This window comes from Pan troglodytes, chromosome 23 (assembly GCF_028858775.2).
Source record: "Pan troglodytes isolate AG18354 chromosome 23, NHGRI_mPanTro3-v2.0_pri, whole genome shotgun sequence".
NCBI lineage: Eukaryota > Metazoa > Chordata > Mammalia > Primates > Hominidae > Pan > Pan troglodytes.
Window position 1 is genome coordinate 40,273,729 of NC_086016.1, and position 12,183 is coordinate 40,285,911.

General features: G+C 52.3%; 1 protein-coding gene across 8 annotated transcripts in view; it reads right to left on the reverse strand.

Moving 5' to 3' along the window:
* Nucleotides 1–7,467, reverse strand: part of TMEM184B (transmembrane protein 184B) — a 53,003-nt gene extending 45,536 nt beyond the window's left edge. For 3 of the 8 annotated variants that reach the window (NM_001251859.3, XM_054675409.2, XM_063807570.1), the window contains exon 1: nt 7,309–7,453. Coding sequence is in view for 2 of the 8 variants with exons in the window: in XM_063807569.1 (XP_063663639.1) it covers nt 7,309–7,452 (144 nt within the window). In the remaining 6 variants the exon portion in view is untranslated. Of the gene's footprint in view, nt 1–6,923; nt 7,241–7,308 lie in introns of those variants that run through there. The other 5 variants (XM_063807569.1, XM_054675408.2, XM_063807572.1 and 2 more) reach the window with 4 other exon arrangements.
* Between the last annotated feature and the right edge of the window lie 4,716 nt (nt 7,468–12,183).

A 12,183-nucleotide genomic window follows, 5' to 3' on the forward strand; every position in this document is an offset into this window, starting at 1 on the left:
TAATTTCAAGGTTTCAGGGCAGTTAAAAGGATTACATAAAACCATATATTTGAAATATAACTTGCAAAGCCCCACAAATTCCAAAGAGAATATTAATATAACTAGCATGTTAATATTAATTAATATCCTCACACATACCCTTCACCAACATCTATCATTGTGCCTCGCAGGCACCCAAACTGACTGCTGATGGGATCCCAGATTCACTGCTCACTCTGCATGAAACAAAAACCACAGGCGCTAGAGGTGGGGACCAGGAGGCTCTGCCAGTAGCTACAGCGGCGCCATGGAGTTAGTTATTTTCTCTTGGAGCTTTTCGGTAAATGGGGAACAGCCCTGCTGGGTGGAGTGGAGGTTCTCAGCCACTTGCCAGCAGGACAGGCCCCATTCTGGGTGCAGGCAGTCCACAGGGGTTGGAGCAGAAGATAAATAAAGGTACCAAGCTCCACACACGTCCCTTGGAGTAGGGGGGCTGTCTGATCTGAAAATCCCTTTGAGGGTAACAGAGGCAGTAACTTCCGGAGGTCTCACTGCACCCCCTCTGTTGGGGAGAGGGACCATCTAGGACTGCCCATGACCCACAGGTAAAGGGTCTGTGGATCCTGGCTTCCCAGAGAGGAGGCTGGAGTCTTCAGGAGATCACCAAGCATTTTAAGTTGGGAAAGAAGCAACAGGCACACGTGCTTCCACGTTTCTCCTTCCGTCTTCATGGTCATGTGACCTGCCCTATCTCCAAACCACAACCTTGGGAGCTAAAGGCATTCAAATCAAGGACTTCACCAGAGCCTGTGAGGTGGGCAGACAGGGTACGAATAGCGCCCCTTGCCTTAGCAGGAGTGAAGCTCAAAGAGGGCAAGTGGCTTGCCCAAGGTCACAGCTGGGTTTCCTGACTCAATCCAGTGCCCTGTTCACCACTGCTGCAACGGTGCCGTCCAGCTAAAAAAAGGCTGAAGACCTCATCTTTCCTGCAGAGAATTTGAAACAAAGCGCAAGAGCTGTTTTAGAACTTCTCTGATTCTTTTCTATCTATAGCTACCTTTCAAATGCTATGGGTAAATGTTTATAACCCGGTGTTAAGTAAACAATGAGATAACGTGTGTTCATGCCTAGAAAGAACATCTGCCCAAACCTGAACCATGATTACTTCTTGATTTGGAAATTTGGGGTAATTTTTATTCTTATCCCCAATCTTTCCTGTGCTTCAAGTTTACTATCAACAAGTACGGCCGGGTGCGGTGGCTCACGCCTGTAATCCCAGCACTTTGGGAGGCCGAGGCGGGTGGATCAAGAGGTCAGAAGATCGAGACCATCCTGGCTAACACGGTGAAATCCCGCCTCTACTAAAAATACAAAAAATTAGCCAGGCGCCGTGGCAGGTGCCTGTACTCCCAGCTACTCGGGAGGCTGAGGCAGGAGAATGGCTTGAACCCGGGAAGCAGAGCTTGCAGTGAGCCGAAATCGCGCCACTGCACTGTCTGCCTGGGCGACAGAGCAAAACTCTGTCTCAAAAAAAAAAAAACAAGTACTACTTCTAATCTCAGAGAAGCCTATTGTTTTTCAAAGGTACAAGACTGAGATCAACGTGGCAAACTTTTCACCAAATATTCACTTAGTGGGATGTGACTTTGTAAAACATGGTTGAGCTGGAAGTGACGCAGGTTCAGCACAAAGGCTTTCTGGGTGGATCTTCCCCTGTGGTTTCCACCCCAGAGAAGGAAAAGGAGGTGTCCACCAAGCTTCCTGTCTCCCATCACAGGCCTAAGACCTCCCACACCAGCCAGCCAGACTCAAGGCTGTTTAGTGAGCACCACCGGCTCCTGGAATAACCAATCCTGTTCCAACCATCCCTAATATCTTTTTTTTTTTTTTTTTTTTGAGATGGAGTTTCGCTGTCACCCAGGCTGGAGTGCAATGGCGTAGTCTCAGCTCACTGCAACCTCCGCCTCCCAGGTTCAGGCAATTCTCCTGCCTCAGCCTCCCAAGTAGCTGGGATTACAGGCACATGCCACCACACCTGGCTGATTTTTGTATTTTTAGTAGAGATGGGGTTTCACCATGTTGGCCAGGCTGGTCTCCAATTCCTGAGCTCAAGTGATCTGCCCACCTCGGCCTCCCAAAGTACTGGGATTACAGGTGTGAGCCACCACACCTAGCCATATCCGTCATTTTTCAAGAATAATTATAGCTTTATCCTGAGTGGCAGTGCCACAAACCCATCCAACCATTCATTTGCTTAGTCAAAAACCACTTCACTACCTACTGTGTACATTTCGCCAGACACTGAGCCATGATTAACCTAAGACTAGAAAAGTCACCAACCAGAAGCCACGCACCATCCTTCTACGCCATACCCAAGCATAGGGCTTCAGCCACCCTAAAACAGCAGCAAATAGACACGTGAACAAATGCTACCTGGGTGTCCACCTAATTCCAGCTGTCAGCCACCTCTGCATTTAGATTTATCCTCTCCAGTGCTGAGGACAAGCAGTTTGGGAATGAGTGCCCGGTAAGAATGCTGGCGGAGGCTGGGCAGAGTGGCTCACGCCTGTAATCCCAACACTTTGGGAGGCCAAGGCGGGCAGATCACAAGGTCAGGAGTTCGAGACCAGCTTGGCTAACATGGTGAAACCCCATCTCTACTAAAAATACAAAAATTAGCCAGGCATGATAGTGGGTGCCTGTAATCCCCGCTACTTGGGAGGCTGAGGCACGAGAATCACCCGGGAGGCGGAGGTTGCAGTGAGCCGAGATCCTGCCACTGCACTCCAGCCTGGGCAACAGAGGGAGACCCTGTCTCAAAAAAAAAAAAAGAAAGAAAGAAAAAAGAATTCTGGCAGACTCAGACGCACTGTTAGTACCTGCACCACATTAGTACCTGCTTTTCCACAGAGACGGAGGCGAAGGGGAGGGAATGATGAGAAAATCTACAACTTGGGTGACCCTTCAATTCTTCTCTCTGTGGCCGCCTCCCACTCTACCTCTTCCCGTTTCTGTCCTCTCTGAGGCTGAGGAGATGGCATTCAGCAAACATTTATTTCAGGTCTACTAAGTGCTGAGACTTAGTATCAAACAACTCCATAGACATGAACTCAGACCTCTGCTTTGCATGTGCTCTTCCTTCTACCTGGAGCCCACTTCTTCCTCCACCTTAATACACATCACCTCACTAGACAAGTGCCCGCCCAGGCGACAATGGCCTAAGGTTCCCTAAGAGCCCCCAGGACAATCATAATTGCTTGTGTGTCTGATTTCTCTCTCCCCAGCTGCACTCGGCTCCTGAGGGCGGCTCTCCGCAAACAGCCTGGCACACAGGCCTGCGATGCCTCCTTCTCAAATAAATGAATGGGCCTGTAAGGTCATAATAAAAGCATGTCCTGTGTGCCAGGTACCGTGCTGAGCTCCATCAGACATTGGTCAGGCCAGCCACGTGACAGCCACACTGTTATTCCTCCCATCTTACAGATGAAGGAAAGTGAATCATTTGCCCCCTATTTTTAAACAGCAGGAATGAGAACCTGGTAAGCATCTTGCCCAAGGCCACAGGGCTAATAAGCGCACAGATTTAAACTGCATCTCCCAATTCTCTCTCTGGGTCACCAGAACTGCATTACCTCCCTCTCTCCCTCCCCCTCCCGTGCTCCTAGTGACCATTTCTTTTTAAGATGGAGTCTTGTTCTATCACCCACCAGACTGGAGTGTAGTGGCACTATCTCAGCTCACTGTAACCTCCGCCTCCCGGATTAAAGCAATTCTCCTGCCTTAGCCTCCCAAGTAGCTGGGACTATAGGCGTGTGCCACCATGCCTGGCAAATTTTTTTTAGTAGAGACGGGGTTTCACTGTGTTGGCCAGGCTGGTCTCAAATTCCTGACCTCAGGCGACCTGCCCACCTCAGCCTCCCAAAGCTTGGATTACAGGCATGAGCCACCACGCCCAGCCTAAGACTCTGTCTTAAAAGAAAAAAAAGTTCCAGCTGACCAGGCATGGTGGTTCACACCTATAATCTCAGCGCTTTAGAAGGCCAAGGTGGAAGGATCTCCTGGGCCCAGGAGGTAGAAGCTGCAGCAAGCTACGATAGCACCACTGCATGCCAAGCTGGGCAACAGAGCGAGACTCCATCTCAAAAAACAAAAAAAGTTCCAGCTCAGAGAAGCCAGTTCCCAGCAGGCAAGGGGTCAGCAGCGGGGCAGACACTGTTACAACAGTGGGCTCCAGAACCTGCCCTGAGTCACACAGGGTCTTCAAGACCAAAAGCTGCTAGAAGACAACAAGAGAAAGGCGGCAGGGTCTAAAAGCGATGCCAGGGGCTGTAGGAAAGCCAACGGAACAAAGGCCTGGTCTTCCAGAAGTTCTCTGCAGGAATGAAGGAGGGATGAGAAGAGATGGTAATACTGCCCCATAACACATGGCTGAGCATGTCACATCCTTCCAGAAACTTTCAAGGCCTCCCTGTTGACATCAGGATCAAGTTCAAACTCCTTGGCGGGGCCTCCAAAGGTCTTCAGGACACAGACCCAACACAGTCACAGGCAGTTCAAGCCTCTGCATCTGAGAGGTGAGGCAGCTCAGACCTCCACATCTGCCCGGAGTTCCCTCTACCTGGAACGCCCTCCTTCTCCTTCATAGGTGGAGCACCCCTCGTCCTTCAGGGCCAAGACGACTTCCAGCACCCCAGGGTTATGGGGGAGGAGCATGGGCTCTGAGGTCAGACCTACTGGTTCAAAACTCAGCTGTTCCACTCTCTGCTGCCTCCCCTACAAAATGCAGACAGTGACAGCCCCCACCACACTGGGTGGTAGGAAAATTAAATACAGTAATTCATGAAAGCGCTTTGAACTGTGCCTGGCACACAGTAAGTGCTCAATAAACGGACTGTTGTTCCTATTGTCCTCTGGGCCCCTTTAGGGCCCTCTGTTTCCACCATAAGTAGGGCACTGTCTTGCACATATTTGTTACACATTGGGCTCCCTCTGCCAACCACCTTTTAGAGGGCTGCCCAGGCACAGTGCAGGGTAGCATGGTCTTCGGTGAGTGCTTACTACCCGGGGCTGCAGGGCCTGGGGCAGACCCCACACAGAGCTCTCCCAGGGGCCCAGCTATTGGCCTTCCAGAACTCCCACACCAAATCCCCAGTCTAAAGGCCCAGAGCTGTGACTCGTTTTCAAAACAATAAAAAGCTGTACCCTGCCTTGCCGGGGCTGTTTCCACTCCAGGGAATTTACAGAGAGAAAATGAGCACAGCAGGGACTGGAAATAGCTCTGAGCCCTTCTCAGGGTGAGGGCCTGGGCAGGCCAGCCAGAGACCAGGAGCAAAACCTCTAAGACAGAGAGGGAGCAAACGGCCTCCGGACAGAAGCCCCTGCTCACAGAACTCGGCCAATAGGAAAGAACTAGGACAAGTGGCTCATTCACCCTTCTGCCTCGAAGCTCTTCTTTCTACTTGGTTGGAGAAATTCAGAAGGGGCTCTTTGAATAACCCACCACCACCGTGGGTGCAACAAATAAGACATCCAGAATCCCAACGACTGCACAAATGCTTCTGGGGGAATTCACAGCGCCTTCTCCACCCACATTAGCTATTGGAGCCTCGTATCCAGATCGGGGTCACTAAATCAGTGTCCATCTTCACAGCACTGGGAGCCCCTAGAAGGCAGGCACCAGGTCCCATTGATCATCAGACCGCTATGCCCCAGCATAGTGCCTGGCACATAGTAGATGCTCAGTAAGTTGCAAGACAAGATCTGGCAGCAAGAGAGAGGTCCTGGTTCAAGGATGATTCCATCCAGGCTTGCCACGTATCGTGGAGAAGAACGTCGTGAATTCCCTCTGGGCCTCAGTTTACCGCATCTGCAAATAGGGACAACTGTTCCTTACTCACACAGCTGCTGTGCAAATTACACAGGAAAATATATGTGGAAAGCAGAAAAGCCTCAGATGAACATCAGTCATCCTTCAGGCTTCAGCTCAACCGTCTCCTTATGAGGGAGTCTTTCCTGCGGCCACGATCCCCCTCCCCGGGAACTGAACCTGCCTCTGTACTCCTTCTACTCCTTTGTTTGGTATTTTTCACATCATCGTGATCACCTGTTTCCAAATCTGATTCCCCCATGCTTGAGAGCTCCTTGATGGCTTGGGCATCAAATGTTTGTGTCCAGGTGGGCACACATACCTGGCTGCTGGGGCTCTCCCACCCCAGCGTCCCAGGTCCCAACTCTGATACGCACAGCACCCTAGGCAAGGTTCAGAGGTGCAGAGCCTAGGGGTTCTACCAAGGAAGCTAAATAGGTAGATGGAAAGGGACACCGTAGGCATAACCTGTCAACGAAGTCACACCTCTGAGACCTGCGCTGCCTCTGCAGGTGCAGGTGAGCTTGTTTGCCTGGCTGACTCTGCAGCGCAGGGCCTCCAGGGCACAGATTGCTGCTTCTTTCCTTACAAAAGCACCAGCAGTCAGATAAATAATACATGGCCTTCACCTCACCACAGGTATCAGGCATGCAAATACCTGCTTTGCCCCAAAATGCCCTGGAAAGGAGGCAGGAGTAAAACGTCTGGCCTTATACAACACCTCCAGAGGGGATATGTATTGGGAATCCATGCCCAACCCCCAGCATAACTGCCTTGCCTTGGCCTGGAGCCACCCAGCACTGGAGGTAAGTGGATCCAAGCGAGGTACCAAGGGTGTGCCCAGGAGGAAATGTACAATTCACGGGAAGGATACAGACACCCAAAACCAGTCTCCACGGTCCCTTTGGAGGCAAACATCTTTCGAGCCCCAGGTCCCAGTCGATCCCCTTCCAAACCTGCGGACCTGTGTGGCGGGCGTGTACACCCTCCACTCACGACGCAGCCCCGAAAGCCCCCCGCCGACCACCCTCCCAGGTCACTGCCACCCGCACAGGGAACGGACGCCTCCCCCACTCACTCGGCCGTGCCAGTCGCCAGCACAACCACCCGGGAGCACACAATCCCTCTTGCAAAGCGCCTTGGTCCATCCGCCTCCCTCTCCCGGGGCCGCCCCCCGGACAGGTCCGATTACACTCCAGGCGCTGCCCCCGCCACGTTGGCGTGGAAAGGGAGCGGGCACACCCACGGGCGACCTCGCGGGGCGGAGAGGAGGCACGGGTGGGGAGACGGATGCCCCCTCCCTCCGCGGCCGCACCGGCCTCCGTAGTGCCCTCCCCGCCCGGGAGCCGGCGGCCGAAGCCGGGCGTCCCTCGCGCGGGCCTCTCCGAAACAAGCAACCCCCCGCGCTCGGGAGTCGCAGCTCCCCCTTGGGGCTCCCGGGCGAGGCCGGCCAGGCGGGATACCTCAGGAGCCCATGGTGGTGGCGGCGTCTGCGGACGATGCGCGGCAGCCGGACTCTGCGGGCGGGGCGGGCGGCGCCGCAGCCCCGGAGTCTCCGCCGCCGCCGGCGCGTCCCGGGCCCAGTGGAGTGCAGCCGCGGCGCGCATGCGCTCTGGGCTCGCCGCCGGGGAGGGCGGGGCGGCGGACGCGGCTGAGATCACTGCCTGGGCCTTAAAGGGGCCGCGCCCCGAACCCCAGCCCGCCGCCCCGCGGGTTGGGGCGCGACCCGGGTTCTCTTGCCACTCACAAAACCAGCTACGACCGGCCCCCAACCCCGAGAGCTTTCTGGGCTGCGATCTCTGCCCCTGACCCTCGCTGGTGCTTCACTTCTTTTAACCCTAATTTCCTCCATTTGAGCCTGTTTTGAAGATGAAACGAAATACAATGGCTATTTGTTGAGTGAAGGCTGCGTGTGGAATTGTGGAATGAACGTGGACCGAGTGTTGTGTGCAATTAGGCCAGATGAAATGGCAAAGCACTGAAAGAGGCCTTTTTTTCCCCACTCCACTTAGCAGCGATTCTTTCTTGCCCCATCTGGCTCTAGGCTGCCGAACTAGCAAAAGTCTTCAGATAGGGTTCAAGCCGCCTAGTCCATTTCTGTTTGCTGGTCCAGACATCACCTAGGTTAACTGAACAAGATAAAATGCAATTAAGTTCTGGCATTGATGTGCTCAAGATCCGCAAATGTATTTATGTCTCCAGACTCCTCGCCTGAACTGTCTACCCAACACCTCTTCCTTGGAGCTCCAGCAGGCATCTCAAAGTCAGCGTGTCTGAGCTGAGCCAACCCCACTTCCACACACAAAAACCTGCTCCCTCTCAGCTTTGCCTCCATCAGCTGTTGACAATTCCATCCTTCCAGTCCCCAGTCCAGAACTCGGAGTCAGCTGTGAATGAATGCCCCCCTTCTGCCCGCTACCCAATAAGGCAGGCAGGAGATCCTGTTGGCTCTACCTGCAAAATAGATCTAGACTCAGATGTCTGCCACTCCTCCTCCAGTGCTACCACCCTGGTCCAGTATTTGCACAGGATTATTGCAGAGTTCTGCTAACCCCTCTCCCTTGTTCCAGCCTTGCCCTCTGATCCATTCTATCAATTCAGGGGTGAGGGAGATCCTTTTTTTTTTCTTTTTTTTTTTTCTTTTTGAAACAAAGTCTCGCTCTTTGTCTCAAAGTTGCCCAGGCTGGAGTGCAGTGGCGCGATCTCGGCTCACTGCAAGCTCCGCCTCCCGGGTTCACGCCATTCTCCTGCCTCAGCCTCCCGAGTAGCTGGGACTACAGGCGCCCGCCACCATGCCCGGCTAATTTTTTGTATTTTTAGTAGAGACGGGGTTTCACCGCGTTAGCCAGGATGGTCTTGATCTCCTGACCTTGTGATCCGCCCGCCTCGGCCTCCCAAAGTGCTGGGATTACAGGCGTGAGCCACCGCGCCCGGCCAAGATTCTTTTAAAATCTGCCGGGCACGGTGGCTCACGCCTGTAATCCCAGCACTTTGTGAGGTCGGGTGGATCATTTAAGGCCAGGAGTTACAGACAAGCCTGGCCAACATGGTGAAACCTCGTCTCTGCTAAAAATACAAAAATTAGCTGGGTGTGGTGGTGCATGCCTGTAGTCCCAGCTACTCTGGAGGCATGAGAATTGCTTGAACCCGGGAGGCGGAGGTTGGGTTGCGGTGAGCCAAGATCGTGCCAATGCACTCCAACCTGGGTGACAAAATGAGAATCTGTCTCAAAAAATAAAATAAAATCGAAGTCAAAACATGGTACTTTTTTGCTCAAAACCCTCCATTGGCTCACTGTTTCGCTCTAAGTGAAAGCCTTACAAGTCCTTACAAACACTTGATCTGACATTCTACTCTCCTGGGGATTCCTGATCTCATTCATCTCTTACCCTTTCCCTCCACACTGATCCCTTGCTGTTCCTCGAACAAGCTGAGCACACTCAGCCCCGAGCCCCCTGCACTAGCTGTTCCCTCTGCTGCGATCGCTGTTTCCCCAGATACCTGAATGGCTCCTCCATCACCTTCTTCAAGGGTTTGCTCAAATGTCCTCCACTTAGTGAGGCCTGCCGTGAGCACCCCTAGTAAAACTACCAGACCCCTCACATGCACTCTGTATTTCCCTTTACCGTGCCCTACTTTCCCTGTCACTTCATTTCTTTCTTTCTTTTTTTTTTTTTTGAAGCGGAGTCTCACTCTGTCACCCAGGCTGGAGTGCAATGGTGCTATCTCGGCTCACTGCAAGCTCCGCCTCCCGGGTTCATGCCATTCTCCTGCCTCAGCCTCAGAGTAGCTGGGACTACAGGCGCCCACCACCACGCCTGGCTAATTTTTTGTATTTTTAGTAGAGACGGGGTTTCACCGTGTTAGCCAGGATGGTCTCGATCTCCTGGCTTCGTGATCCGCCTGCCTCAGCCTCCCAAAGTGCTGGGATTACAGGCGTGAGCCACCGCGCCCGGCCCTGTCACTTCATTTCTATCATATTATATAGTTTGCCTGTTTCCCTGTGTGTCTTCTTCCAGTAGAACACAAAATTTTTCAGCTTTGCTTTTTTGTTTTTGAGACAGTCTCTGTCACCCAGGCTGGAGTGCAGTGGCACAATCTCAGGTCACTGCAACCTCCGCCACTCAGGCTCAAGTGATCCTCCCACCTCAGCCTCCTGATTAGCTGGGATTATAGGCATGTGCCACCATACCAGGCTAATTTTTGGGGTTTTTTTTTGTTGTTGTTTGTTTGTTTGTTTGTTTGTTTTGTAGAGATGGGGTTTCGCTATGTTGCCAGGGCTGGTCTCAAACTCCTGGGCTCAAAGCAATTGCCCGTCTAGACCACTCAAAGTGCTGAGATTACGGGTGTGAGCCACTGTGCGCCTGGCCAATAAATTCTGAAGAGAAAGATTTTCATCCTTTTTGGCTTTTTTGTTGTTGTTGTTGTTTGAGATGGAGTCTCACTCTGTCACCCAAGCTGGAATGCAGTGGTGCAATTTTGGCTCACTGCAGCCTCAACCTCCCAGGTTCAAGCGATACTCTTGCCTGTGCCTCCCAAGTATCCTTTTTGTTTTCTGATGTAATCCCAGTACTTAGTACAGGGTCTGGCATAGAGAACATGCCCCCGCAAAAGTAGGTATAACATGACCAGAGATCTGGTAATAGCAAAATCCTATAGAACGATTCCTCCCCAGCCCCAGGTAGGACATGCCTGGGTCTGTCCTAACAAGAGCAAGGCTTATCAATTGCATTGTAGTAACTTGTTTATGACTTCCCAGCTCTCCCTCCCTACACACTAACCCCTTCAGGAGGAAGTCTTTGTCCCAATTACCCACCATATCTGCAATGTGTAGTACAAGACACTTACAGACCAGACACAACCTGACTTACACTTCCCCTCCAGGGCTTTCAGTTCAGGGTCTTGGTTTCTGCTTAGGGGCACTCTTGGGTCTCAATTTACAGAGGCCCCGGGCTGGCAGGGGACAGAGGCAGGTGGTGGGTATTTTTAGGCTTGGTTGCCCGGAAGGGGCTCAAAGACAGAAAGTCACCTGGTCTGAGTGATATGGCAGGTCAGCAGGTGGTATTGGGGGCCCTAGTTGGTGCTCCCTGTGGGAGGAAAAAAGCCCTCTCAAGACCTTTACTCAGGTTTTCCAAAATGAAGATAAACACCTACCTTGCTATCTTCCCTCTCACCCCTCCTCCATGCAACTACCCATCCTTTCTTTTAAGAGACAGGGTTTTGCTCTCTCACCCAGGCTGGGGTGCAATGGTTTGATCATTGTTCACTGCAGCCTCAAACTCCTGGGCTCAAGCAATCCTCCACCTCTGCCTCCCAAGTAGCTAGGACTACATGGGCATACCATCAAGCTCAGCTAATTTTCTATTTATTTATTTAATTATTTATTGACAGAGTCTTGCTCTGTTGCCCAGGCTGGAGTGCAGTGGCGCGATCTCGACTCCCTGCAACCTCCCAGGTTCAAGCAATTCTCCTGCCTCAGCCGCCCGAGTAGATGGGATTATAGGCACGTGCCACTACGACCAGCTAATTTTTTTTTTTTTTTGGTATTTTTTTAATGGAGACAGAGTTTTACCATGTTGCCCAGGGTGTTCTCAAACTCCTGAGCTCCGGCAATCCGCCCACCTTGGCCTCCCAAAGTGCTAGGATTACAGGCGTGAGCCACTGCACCTGGCCTAATTTTCAATGTTTAATGGTTTTATAGAGACTGGGTCTTGAACTCCTGGCCTCAAGCAATCTTCCTGCCTCTGCCTTCAAAAGTGTTGGGATTACAGATGTGATCAGCATGCCTGGCCTATTCTTTCTAACAAGGCTCAAAGATTCCACCTACATGTGTCCGCTTTCCCCTCCACTGCCCTGGTTCAGTCTGACTTAACTTCTGGACAATTATAATGGTTTCCCAGGCCCCCAGCCTCACCTTTCCCCCTGCCCACAGGCTAATGAAGAAAGAATGCTTTTCTCAATGACCAGCTCCACCCCTTTGAACTCAACTCAGCAAACAGCTACTCCTACTCTCCCTTCAAGTACCAAATCAGATATCACCTTTTGGTTCCCTCTTTTTTTTTTTGAGACAGAGTCTCGCTCTGTCGCCCAGGCTGGAGTGCAGTGGCGTGATCTCGGCTTACTTCGAGCTCCACCTCCCGGGTTCATGCCATTCTCCTGCCTCAGCCTCTGGAGTAGCTGGGACTACAGGCGCCGGCCACCGTGCCCGCCTAATTTTTTGTATTTTTAGTAGACACGGGGTTTCACCGTGGTCTCAATCTCTGACCTCGTGATCTGCCCGCCTCAGCCTCCCAAAGTGTTGGGATTGCAGGCGTGAGCCACCGCTCCTGGCCTTTATT